Here is a 12,799-nt window from a genome sequence, read left to right as displayed (position 1 = left end):
CCTGTTAAGAGTGGCAGATATTAAAAACTGTCTAACTAACATAGTAAGAAACAAGTGGAATACTGATTGGAGGAGTTTAAATACAAAATTAAACTCGGTCAAAACTTCTCCATATAAATGGAAAAGCGACGTGAAGTTGACTCGCCGAGAACAGGTAGCTGTGACCAGACTTAAAATCGGTCACACGCGATTAACAAATTCATATTTGTTAACTGGCGAAGAGAGACCAATTTGCGGTGTTTGTAATAAAACACTTACAATTAAGCACCTAATAGAAGAGTGCACCATATATGAAGACCTCAGAAAGAGGTTCCTGCTAAGAAATGATATTACTGCTGATTTAGATAATGGAAATGAAAGAAAAATAGTTGCATATTTTCACGCCAGTGGACTTCAGTGAAAATTTAAAGCTGTGATAAAGAAACTCTAAGGGGTAGTTTTATAAATATAAGGAGTCTCAAAGCGTGGGACGTATAGTGACGGGAGGTAGCCCCCCTGGCTCGCCTTCATGCAAGAGCAGGGAGTCGGGGTGTGTCCAATGATGGCATGGGCGACCCTCAAGGGTGGACTGTGGGCGCGAGGCTATGGGTAAGCGCAATGCATGCCTGTAGCCCAGTACGTCAGGACCAGGAAGGGCAGCCTCCCTGCTGAGGGGCTTTTTGGCCGTCCTGAACAGGTGGTCAGATTGCTCTTATGACGCTGGGAGGACCCCGATGGGTTACGTCCTACAGGACTGCTTATAAGGGGGAGTCAACTGCCACGGCAACCCGGGACGACTGATACACAGCTTAACGGCAGTTCTGGTCGCCCCGAAGGTGCTAAAATTAATTAATAAACGAGACAGGTAGAATAAAATGGTATTGTACAGACTTATATTCTTACTTTCATGTTCTTTGAGAATTTTATCTCAAATTTTAAGATCGGGGCCTTTTACACCCCATAAGTGTTGTTTTTGTTGTTGTGTTTTAAAGCTTTTGTGTAGTTTGTGCTTTTAAATAAAATGTAAGGGCCCTTTACACCCTTACATATGACGACCCTGATGGTGATACTAACCTCTTTTTAAGAATGTGACGAGGGCTAATGACCCTAGCAGTCGATGCCAATAAAAATTAAAAAAATTAAATAAATTATAATAACAAGAAAGAGTAAATATTTCATATTTACCAAACATGCTATCATCCCCAAGCTTTTTCCCATATGTTGTTAAACAGTCACCAAGTATCCCTTCCGGCTGAGGATATGTGGACGCTTTTGCTTGTCCACTTAATTTGGAAATGCCTTTTACAGCTGCCATCTTCGCTCTTGCAGTCGGATTTGGTTGCAGAAATTCTTTTGTTTTTAATTGTAGTTCATCTACTAGTTCATATGTCACATCTGTTTTCTATAAGATAAAATAAATAATCATGACTTCATTAAAAATAAAAGAAAAATTATATATCAAATAATATCAGTTGCACATAAAAAGGATATAAATTCTAATTATACTGTTATCATCAAGGAATAGAATTAAACAAATATAATACAAATACATGATGAAGCTTAATAAAATTATAATTCTATTAAAGTAGATGACGCAAGTTTTTTTAATCTAAATTCCTAACAAAGACTTTTTTAAAAAACAGCTTCATAAAAGATTTATGTACCTAATTAGTAAAAGATGGACGTCCAAAACAATATAACAATAGTGTGGTATAAAATAACTAAATTCTACAGTTAGAATAATCTAAATCTTCATGAAGATCTTATAATAATTACTCTTTAAATGAAACACACATAATCTTAGAAATCCAATTAGCAAACGTTAGGAAGCCGATTTAAACATAATGTGTTGAAGATACAATACTATACTACAAGGTCTCTAAAAAAAGTAACGACATTAGTTTTTTTTTTGGCAACCAAAGTGGCAACACTGTAAAGTTACTACTAAACATATCGCTATATGAACAGCTGATTTATATTAGGTATTAATATTTTTTGTCTATTGTTGCCACGTGAGACAAACAAATTTTTCGTGAAAAGAGTTTTTGTTGTGCGTTACAAAAATGAGTGATACTAATTATGAGCAACATTGTGCAACCAAGTTTTGTGTTAAACTAGATGTGAATCTACTAAAACCTTTTCAAAATTGAAAAGGGCGTATGGAGATGATTCTATGTCATGAGCCCAAGTTTTTAGGCGATTTAAAGCATTTTCAGCTCAGTTGTGGATGATCCATGCTCTGGAAGACTGTTAACATCAAAAAGTGACGACAATGTTGAGCGAATCAGAGACTTCATATGGTACAATCAGCAACTAACTATCAGAATGATTGCAGAATAATTGAATTTGAACTGTAACACAGTCCGTCAAATTTTGACAAACGAATTGTACATGAAAAACTTTTGTACAAAATTGGTCCCAAAAAACCTCACTTGAAAAAAAAACAACGGTGGAAATGTGCCGTGATCTAGGGCGAATTGAAACTGATCCTGATTTTCTAATTAATGTTATTACTGGTGATGAATCTTGGGTATTTGAGAACCCAGAAACCAAACGCCAGAGCAAGGAGTGGCACACTTCAAACTCAACATTTACCAAAAAATCAAAAATGAACAAATCAAAACTCAAAACCTTGCTTTTTTTTTTTTGATAGTAATGGCATTGTTTGTAAGAAGTTTTTGCCTACAGGACAGACTGTAAATCAATATGTTTACAGAGAAATTCTTGAAAGACTGCGGAATAGAGTTGCCCACATGAGACCAGCCATCAAAGATAACTAGATGTTGGGTCATGACAATGCACCTTGTCAAACTGCACTCTCAATTAATGAGTTTTGGGCATAGAAAAACATTCCTGTAGTTCCTGAACCATATTATTCATCTGATTTGATTCCCTGTGACTTTTTCCTGTTCCCAACTTTAATAAACACCTCAAAGGATGCCACTTTAGAACAGTAGAAAATATTTAAAAAAATGTAACCTACCATCTGTTGGATATTCCAGTTTTTGAGTTCCAACACTGCTATGAAGAGTGGGAAAATCATTCAAAGTTTTGCGTGGCTTCCTCAGGGAACTATTTAGAAGATGATAGAGTCATCCATGCATAATTGGATTGTAAATAAAAAGTTTTTCTGAACCAGTCTCATTACTTTATTTACAGACCTCGTATATATTACATCAGGTCTAGAATACACATTTACTTCTAGAATAATGACACTGTACAAAACTAATGAAAGTTGCATTTCTTGGTGTATTCAACCTTCTTAGATTAGTTTCTAATCTGATATGTCGGTAATCAATAATTAGCTAAAAAAAAAGGTTTACATCAGCTTACAACTGAGTTTATGCTCTATTTACCCTAATTTATTTTAGTTATTAAAATTATGTATCTATATTAATTGTACAATCAAATTGAAATTCAAAATTGCTGACAAGTAGGCAGTTGCCACAAATTAATATAAGGGTTTATATAAGATTAGGCTTAAAGTTATAACAGATTTATAAAAATGTTTAATTTTTACTATATTTTACATAACCTGTTGCTACATTCCACGATGTGTGTTTCAAATTTAAAACAGGTCATATATTCAACACTTATATTCAATTTTTTGATTTAATTTGTTTTAATTTACTGTGTATATAAATATGTGAATATTAACCTAAATGTAATTTATTTTCCTCTTGATTTGATAGAATTAAATATAATAAAAATACATATTTTACTTAAAAATATTACCTTTATAAATTTCTTGGGTTAACCAATTAACTATACAACTAAAAAGTTATACGTTTCACTTAGAATTCTCTAAGCTTCCTCAGGTGACAATACATATTCATACAAAATTCTCTTACATACTAATCTAAGTGAAATGTTGTGAAATTTAATTTAGAAGTAAAATATGTCTCTTTATTATATATATATATATATATATATATATATACACATAAAATTATCCTCTTACAGATCATAACAGACACATTGAAAATTAAATAAATTTAATTATTTTAATTTTTTAACATTTTATAAAACAATATAGTTTTTTGCCTATTTTATTAGTTAATTCTTCATTACCCACATGACACCGGTTCTGACAAGTTCATAAAGATTTTTAGGTTAATAATTGTTATACTGATGTAAAATTATAATTAGAAAACATGAAATTCATGTAGTTCTTTCTTTCCAGATTATTATTATTACAAAAACATCATTATCATTACTAAAACCCATCTGCAATATTGTATATGTATGAAAAAATAAAATTTAACAAAAAGAGGCCCACACAGAGATTCAAATCTGTGACATCTTGGTTATGAAATTGGAATATTTACTACACAGTTGTTACTGCTGCTATGAACGTAGGTATACAAATAAGCTACTTCAACCACTCAAAGATCTTTCTCCAAAAGGGAGCCAGTTGGAAGCTGCCATTTTGGATTTAAAGTAGGACCTCCCTTCTACCACCCTGCAAAAGGGTTCAATAAACTTTGTTGTTAGCCGACCTCCCGCCCTTGTTAAATAGAAAGAGATAATTATTACGTAGTAAGCTAGAGTTGAAGAGGTAGTTTACCAAAGAGCATCTGCAACATATCACTTCAAGTGAAGTGCATAAAGAAGTGCATACCTAACATATCACTTCACTTGAAGTGATACACTTCACGGGATGCACTTCCTTATAGATGTGAAATAAGAACAATAAGAAAAAAATTAAAATGAAAGGATGAAGGCATTTCAAATATTATAGACATTATAGAACAGAGACAGGGAAAACTTATTAGACAGACAAGGTGAAAACTGATAATATACTGAATAATAAAGCTTATAAGCTTATAAGCTTATATTTCAGAAATATAAGCTTAACCAGAACAATCTCTGATCCAAAAAAATGGTAGTGTCTCAGTCTTTCATCCAGAGGTCCCAGGTTTGAATCCCAGTCAGGCATGACTTTTTCATACGCTATGAAATTCAATTTTTCATATCCCACACACAAGCTCAAGCTTATGTGGCAATATCATCAAGCTAAAATACATATAAAAAAACCTTTTAAAAACCACTTTTATATTAAACGCACTAAAAAGTAGAAAATAAAAATTAAGTAAAAAAAAAAACTTTAAAATACCACACTTAAATTAAATGCACTAAAAGGTAAAAAGTAATTTTAGGACAGTGCAAAGATTTTTACTTTGACATAAGCACCCCACACTTCAGGCCATTCATCATGCATAAGAAAAAATTGCATAAGGAAATTAAACAGCTAACAGGAACAACCAGAAAAAGACAATCTGCTGTTATTAAAGATAAAAGAGGTAAAATCTTTATTGAACCAGTGCAGAAAATTCTACAATGGAAGGACTACATAAAAGAACTATTTCAACATACAAGAAGTACGAGAATACATCAAAATGCCATAGAGGGGCCAGAGGGGCTAAAGATCATGAAAGAAGATGTTGTTTATGCTATAAAAACAATGAAAAGCGGAAAAGCAGTCAGGCCAGATGAAATTCCATGTGAACTCCTAAAATTAATAGATGAAGAACAATTGACATTGTAGACCTTTTTAATGAGGTGTACAGAACTGAAATAATACCAAAGTAATGGATAAAATCGACTTTTATAATGTTACCAAAGAAACCAAATGTGAGAGAATGTAGTGATTACTGAACTTTTAGCTTGATGAGTTATATACTAAAAGCATTTTTGAAAGTCATTCACCAAAGAATATACCATAAACTGGAAGAAGTTATTAGTAACACCCAGTTTGGATTTAGGAAAGGTTTTGATATGAGACAAGCACTATTTAGTTTTAATGTATTAGCTCAAAGGTGCCTAGATGTGAACCAGGATATGCATGTCCGTTTCATAGATAATGAGAAGGCTTTTGACAAAATTCGCCAAAATACTCTAATAAGCTTACTTACACAGGGGAATATTGACACACAAAATACACAGATTATTGAATCGTAATACAGTATCAAATGTATTATATAAATGTAAAGAATACAAAACAATTAGCTTAACTAGCCATGCATCAAAAATCTTAACTAGAATTCTATACAGAAGAATTGAGAGGAGAGTGGAAGAAGTGTTAGGAGAAGACCAATTTGATTTCAGAAAAAGTATAGGGACAAGGGAAGCAATTTAGGCCTCAGATTAATAGTAGAAGGAAGATTAAAGAAAAACAAATCAACATACTTGGCATATATAGACCAAGAAAAGGCATTCGATAACTTAGACTGGAATAAAATGTCCAGCATTTAAAAAAAATTAGGGTTCAAGTTCAAAAATAGAAGGACAATTGCTAACATTTACAGAAACCAAACAGCATAAGAAAGAAGCCGTAATAAGAAAGGGAGTCTGACAAGGATGTTCCCTTTCCTAGTTACTTTTTAATCTTTACATAGAACTAGCAGTTAATGATGTTAAAGAACAATTTAGATAGAGTAACAGTACAAGGTGAAAAGATAAAGATGCTACGATTTGCTGATGATGTAGTAATTCTAGCTGAGAGTAAAAAGGATTTAGAAGGAACAATGAACGGCATGGATGAAGTCCTACGCAAGAACTAGCGCACGAAAATAAACAAGATCAAAACGAAAGTAATGAAATGTAGTAGAAATAACAAAGTTGGACCACTGAATGTGAAAATAGGAGGAGAAATGATTATGGAGGTAGAAGAATTTTGTTATTTGGGAAGTAGAATTACTAAAGATGGACGAAGCAGGAGTGATGTAAAATGCCGAATAGCACAGGCGAAACGAGCCTTCAGTCAGAAATATAATTTGTTTACATCAAAAATTAATTTAAATGTCAGGAAAAGATTTTTGAAAGTATATGTTTGGAGTGTAGCTTTATATGGAAGTGAAACTTGGACAATCTGAGAAGAAAAGATTAGAAGCTTTTGAAATGCGGTGCTATAGGTGAATGTTAAAAATCAGATGGGTGGATAAAGTGACAAATGAAGAGGTGTTGCGGCAAATTGATGAAGAAAGAAGCATTTGAAAAATATAGTTAAAAGAAGAGACAGATTTAAAGGCCACATATTAAGGCATCCTGGAATAGTCGCTTTAATATTGGAGGGTCAGGTAGAAGGAAAAAATTGTGCAGGCAGGCAACATTGGCAATATGTAAAACAAATTGTTAAGGAATCTTGGAAAGCTACATCAAACCAGTCAAATGACTGAAGACAAAAAAAAATACAGTATCAAACAGCTACCATTCAAGTAGATGACGTTACAAATTAAATACAAAGGGGAGTAAGGCAAGGATGCATTTTATCCACCATGCTATTTAACCTGTATTTCGAAGCGATATTCAAGGAAGCTCTAAATGAAGATGAAGCTGGTGTTATAGTAAGTGGTCGGCCAATAAGTAATTTGAGGTATGTGGATGACACTGTCGTCATAACGGAGATTTGAGTGAACTACAGAGAACAGTTCAAAATATTAAAGATGCTAGTATACAATACAGCCTTAGAATGAACTTCAAGAAGACAAGGTACATGGTGATAACTAGATCACAAATGGCAAGCCAAGAGTTATACATCGACAATGTGATAATTTAAAGAACAACTAAATACAAATATTTTGGTACATGCATAATCAACAACATGGACCAGACACTGGAAATTAAAACACAGACAGAAATGGCTAGAAGTGCATTTCTCAAAATGCATACTTTCTTGTGTGATTGGCAGGTCAGATTATATCTGCAGGCTAAAATGGTAAAATGTTATGTTTTCTGTGCTGCTATATGGAATGGAGGCATGGAATTGAAAAATCTACACCATGAAAAAGTTGGTGGCCTTTGAAATGTGGTGCTATAGATGCATGCTAAGGATATCTTGGAAGGATAAGGTGTCAAACATCAAGGTACTGGACAGTATGAATAAACAACTCGAGATTACGTCTACAGTACAAATAGGAAAATTACAATATCTAGGTCACATAACGAAGGGAAAGAAGTTCGAGTTGCTCCAGTTGATCTTGCAGGGGAAGATAGTGGGCAGGCATAACATTGGGAGGCGCAGAATTTCATGGTTGTGCAATCTGAGGGAATGGTTCAGTGCAATGTTCTCTGAACTGTTTCGATCTGCCTATTCAAAGATCAAAGTAGAGATGATGATTGCAAACCTCCTGAAAGGAAATGCCACTTGAAGTAAAAGAAGAAGTGAAAGATCAGATCGGTACGTTTTACGGTGGGCGAGTGAAATCAAAACGTAAGGCTAAACGATTTGATTTCCGAATAACCAAGTTCCGGTCGATCGAGAGTGTACCCGATGCGTTAAACACCTGCAGATACATACGCCGTTTGAATCGTGTAAATCGGACGAGCGGTTGCCGAGATATTACGGTGGCACCCTCACCATAATTTCCGAACGGCGGGGCACTTGAAAATATTATTATTCGACGGGGGAGCGGATGAGGTATCATTGAGGGAGTCGAAAAAAGTTTTCAGAGCGCTAGGACTGACCCGTTTTCGAAATAATTGCGATTTTCGTCCGAACATTCCGATCCGATTAAAAAAGTACAAAATTTTCCCAAAACGTTGGTAGCTACTATACAGAATTTCTAGTAGCAACTATATACCCAAATATTTCTCTCACTTGTTTATAAAACTAATACCATGTTATCATTTAACCCGCTCCAGTCGATTGCTATAGTAGGTAGGGCCCTACGTTTTGGTAAAATAATGGTATTTCAAACGTGTGCGAATTTAAGGCCCAAAATTACAGAAATAGGTTAGTTTATCTTTCAATAAGAAAATAATTTTCACTATGAAAATATGCATGTAAACGAGGTTGCATAAGTTCAAGAGGCATTTTTTTTCACTTAGCAACTTGGAGACAGCGTCTTGGAGATGTTGCTAAAATGTGTTGTCATCAGGAGCAAACTTGTATGCAAAATTTCAGAGCAAATGGATATGTGAAAGTGCTTCAAAATTCAACTGAAAGGTTCTGTACCATGAATCTCACAAACATAGTCCAAGAGCGAGTTAATATTAGTAAAAAAAAAAAAAAAAATCCAGAATAGTAAATTGATGAAGACATCAGGAATAACTGAAATGTTGATGGAAATATCAATAAAAGATAACATAGAAAAGAATAAAAATTAATAAACTGTCTTTAAAAAATATTAGAACTATAAAGAACCCATAAGTTTAGCTGGGAATAAAAGATAATGAGACATGGTACAAGAGACCTGCCTCAGAACAAGTCTTTTGTAATTTTTGAGAAAAATATATGCGTTGTAAAGTTAAGGAAAATTTTGCGGTACATAAGTTAAAATCTAATAATGTGTTAAAGATCGTACACCGATTTATAATACGAAAGGCAAACTCGATAGGTGGATGGAATATATTGAAGAGTTATATGGAGAAATTAATTAGAAAATGGTGTTATAGAGGAAAAACAGGATGAAAGGGGAGAAGCAATACTGAGATCTGAATTTAAGAGAGAATTAAAAGATTTGAATGACTACTGGAAGAGACTGAATACCTGTAGAATTACTGCGCAGTGCAGGTGATGAAGCAACTGATAGATTATTCAAACTGGTGTGTAATATTTATGAAAAAGGAAAGTTCCATCAGACTTCAAAAACAGAGTGACTTCAAAAAGAGTGTTATAGTCATGATACCAAAGAAAGCAGGAGAAGACAAATGTGAAGAATACAGAACAATTAGCTTAACTAGCCATGCATCAAAAATCTTAACTAGAATTCTATACAAAAGAATTGAATGGAAGAAGTGTTAGGAGAAGACCAATTTGGTTTCAGAAAAAGTATAGGGACAAGGGAAGTAATTTCAGGCCTCAGATTAATAGTAGAAGGAAGAGTAAAGAAAAACAAACCAACATACTTGGCATTTATAGGCCTAGAAAAAGCATTCGATAACATAGAATGGAATAAAATGTTCAGCATTTATAAAAAATTAGGTTTCAAATACAGAGATAGAAGAACGATTGCTAACATTTACAGGAAACAAACAGCAACAGTAATAATTGATGAACATAAGAAAGAAGCTGTAATAAGGAAAGGGAGTCTGACAAGGATGTTCCCTATCCTCGTTACTTTTTAATCTTTATATAGAACTAGCAGTTAACAATGTCGAAAGAACAATTTAGGTACAGAGTAACAGTACAAGGTGAAAAGATAAAGATGCTGCAATTTTCTGATGATATAGTAATTCTAGCCGAGAGTAAGAAAGATTTAGAAGAAACAATGAGCAGCATGGAAGAAGTCCTACACAAGAATTTGGGAAGTAGAATTACTAAAGATGGACGAAGCAGGAGCGATGTAAAATGCTGAATAGCCAAAATGGGCCTTCAGTCAGAAATATAATTTGTTTACATCAAAAATTAATTTAAACATCAGGAAAAGATTTTTGAAAGTATATGTTTGGAGCGTCGCTTTATATGGAAGTGAAACTTGGATGATCAGGGTACCTGAGAAGAAAAGATTAGAAGCTTTTGAAATGTGGTGCTATAGGAGAATGTTAAAAATCAGACAGGTGGATAAAGTGACAAATGAAGAAGAGGTGTTGTGGCAAATCAATGAAGAAAGAAGCTTTTGGAAAAATACAGTTAAAAGAAGAGACAGACTTATATGCCACATATTAAGGCATCCTGGAATAGTCACTTTAATTCTGGAGGGACAGGTAGAAGGAAAAAATTGTGCAGGCAGGCAACGTTTGGAATATGTAAAACAAATTGTTAGGGTTGTAGGACGTAGGATGAAGGGGGTATACTGAAATGAAATGACTAGCACTAGATAGGGAATCTTAGAGTGCTGTATCAAACCAGTCAAATGACTGAAGACAAAAAAAAAATTCATTTTAAAGGTTTCAATACATAGGAAAAAGCAATCAGGTTATATACATATTCTAGATCTGTTCATATTGCCCAGAAGCATGTAGTACGTATAATATTGGGTAAAAGTAGACGACATGAATCCTTCCCATTATTCAAAGTCCTTAAGATCTTGCCACTGCATCATATGAATTTCTACAGAATACTAATGATTTATAATGAAAGCTGTAAACAAGATAGAATCCTTGGTACTTTGGTTACGAGGCCTTTGTGGCGAAGGAATAGAGTAGTTCCTCCTAGGCCAAGAATTGAATTATTGGAACACTTTTATTCATACTTAGATCCAAAAACATTTAATCACTTAACAAGGGAATTTAAATCCATAGAAGACTCTAGGTTTTCACTATCAATTTATGATTCGCTATTGTCAACTGAAGATGTAGAAAGTTTTTTTTAATTGATTGGCCTATGATTCTGGGTGGTATCGATGACTAAAAGTTTCATATTTTTATTATCTTTATTTTTGTTATAATTATATTTCTTTCAATTTTATCTAGTAATAATTTAATTTTCAATTTTATCACTGCATTCTTGTATTGTATTTATGGTTCTGAGTTATTTAATCTGTATGCATATATATATAATTTTGTCACTAGCTGAAATTTTAGTACTGCAAAACTTGTAATTAGTAATTGATTAATTTCAATGTAATTAATTTTGAAATCCAACTTGGAAATCCACATTATTCAATAAATGGTTAGTTTACTATTTAACTCATTGAAAAATAATCGATGGTATCCTCCAATACAGTTATTACTATAGGGGATACATAGTTCCACAAGCTTATGTAATAATTGTTTACGTTTATTACTTTGTATTATTTGGTTGTATGTCTAATAAGCTTAATTAGGAATTTATAACTGAAAATTATTTTATTTTCATTTGTAATCTGTTTATTTTGTGGAATAAAGATTATTATTATTATTATTACTATTATAAAGAGATAATTATCTGAATATAAGATGAGACAGGTATGAGTAGGGGGATCTCTATTACAACAAGGGTGGGGATGAAATATTATCTAGGATTAGTAGACCAGTTAATTTCTTAGTATGTAAGAGAATTTTGTATGATGTGTGTGTGTGTGTGTGTGTGTGTGTGTGTGTGTGTGTGTGTGTGTACCATACGTTAATGATATCACTTAACATTTAGGAATAAAAAAGTAAATTCTTGAAAACATTTATATAGAATAAATTGTTTTATAGCGCAAAGCAAAAACAACAGGAAAGAAAGGAAAACAGAATAGAATATTTATTAAATTGTGGTGGTACAGAAAAATATTGAAAGAAATGCAATAGTCAAATAAAAAATGAAAAGAATTCAAGATGAATTATGAAACAAAGAAGTTTAGGCAAATAAAGTAAAAAATAAAAAAGATAACTGGAGATATGACCATACCCATGACTCTATTCATGGCCAGTTAATCTATAAGAGAATGAAATTATAAGATGGCAATAAGTGTAAGAGTAGACAAATATTACCAACAAAATGGAGATAACTCAAGATTTAAACATGTTAAAATTATAATAATACCATAAAACAAAACCAAAGATTAAGTATATCAAACAAAAAATTGAAAAAAAAAAAATTGTAGATTGCACGCAAAATCTACCAAAATAGTTTTACAACTGCTGATAATAAAATTTTATTTATTCATTCAATAAAGTAATTACAGGCCGAGACCCACTTATATTTAAAATATTTTTTTATTTATGAATTGCAGCATGTGAAAAAAAAATTGCAGCATGTCCAGAATATAAAACCACAACTTACTGTATGATAAATAGAAACACTATTACTCTAGCACGAAGCAATAAAATTAAAAAAATGGCAGGTGATGAGTACCACTTTAAACTACCCCTACTTACTTACTACCACTACTACCAGTAAACTACCACTATCTACTTTTATATACAGTTATCCATTTCCCATTAAAATTAAATACAATTTTTAACTGTATTT

General features: G+C 32.7%; 1 protein-coding gene across 15 annotated transcripts in view; it reads right to left on the bottom strand.

Annotated features, from left to right (window-relative positions):
- The window catches only part of EndoA (SH3 domain containing GRB2 like, endophilin-A), a 478,525-nt gene that overhangs the window by 156,396 nt on the left and 309,330 nt on the right, over positions 1 to 12,799 (bottom strand). For all 15 annotated transcript variants that reach the window (XM_075361486.1, XM_075361385.1, XM_075361481.1 and 12 more), the window contains exon 4: positions 1,165 to 1,381. In XM_075361486.1, the coding sequence (XP_075217601.1) occupies positions 1,165 to 1,381 (217 nt within the window). The remainder of the gene's footprint in view (positions 1 to 1,164; positions 1,382 to 12,799) is intronic.

Source organism: Lycorma delicatula, chromosome 1 (genome assembly GCF_047948215.1).
Source record: "Lycorma delicatula isolate Av1 chromosome 1, ASM4794821v1, whole genome shotgun sequence".
NCBI classification, from domain to species: Eukaryota; Metazoa; Arthropoda; class Insecta; order Hemiptera; family Fulgoridae; genus Lycorma; species Lycorma delicatula.
This window is presented reverse-complemented; position numbering and strand designations above follow the sequence as displayed.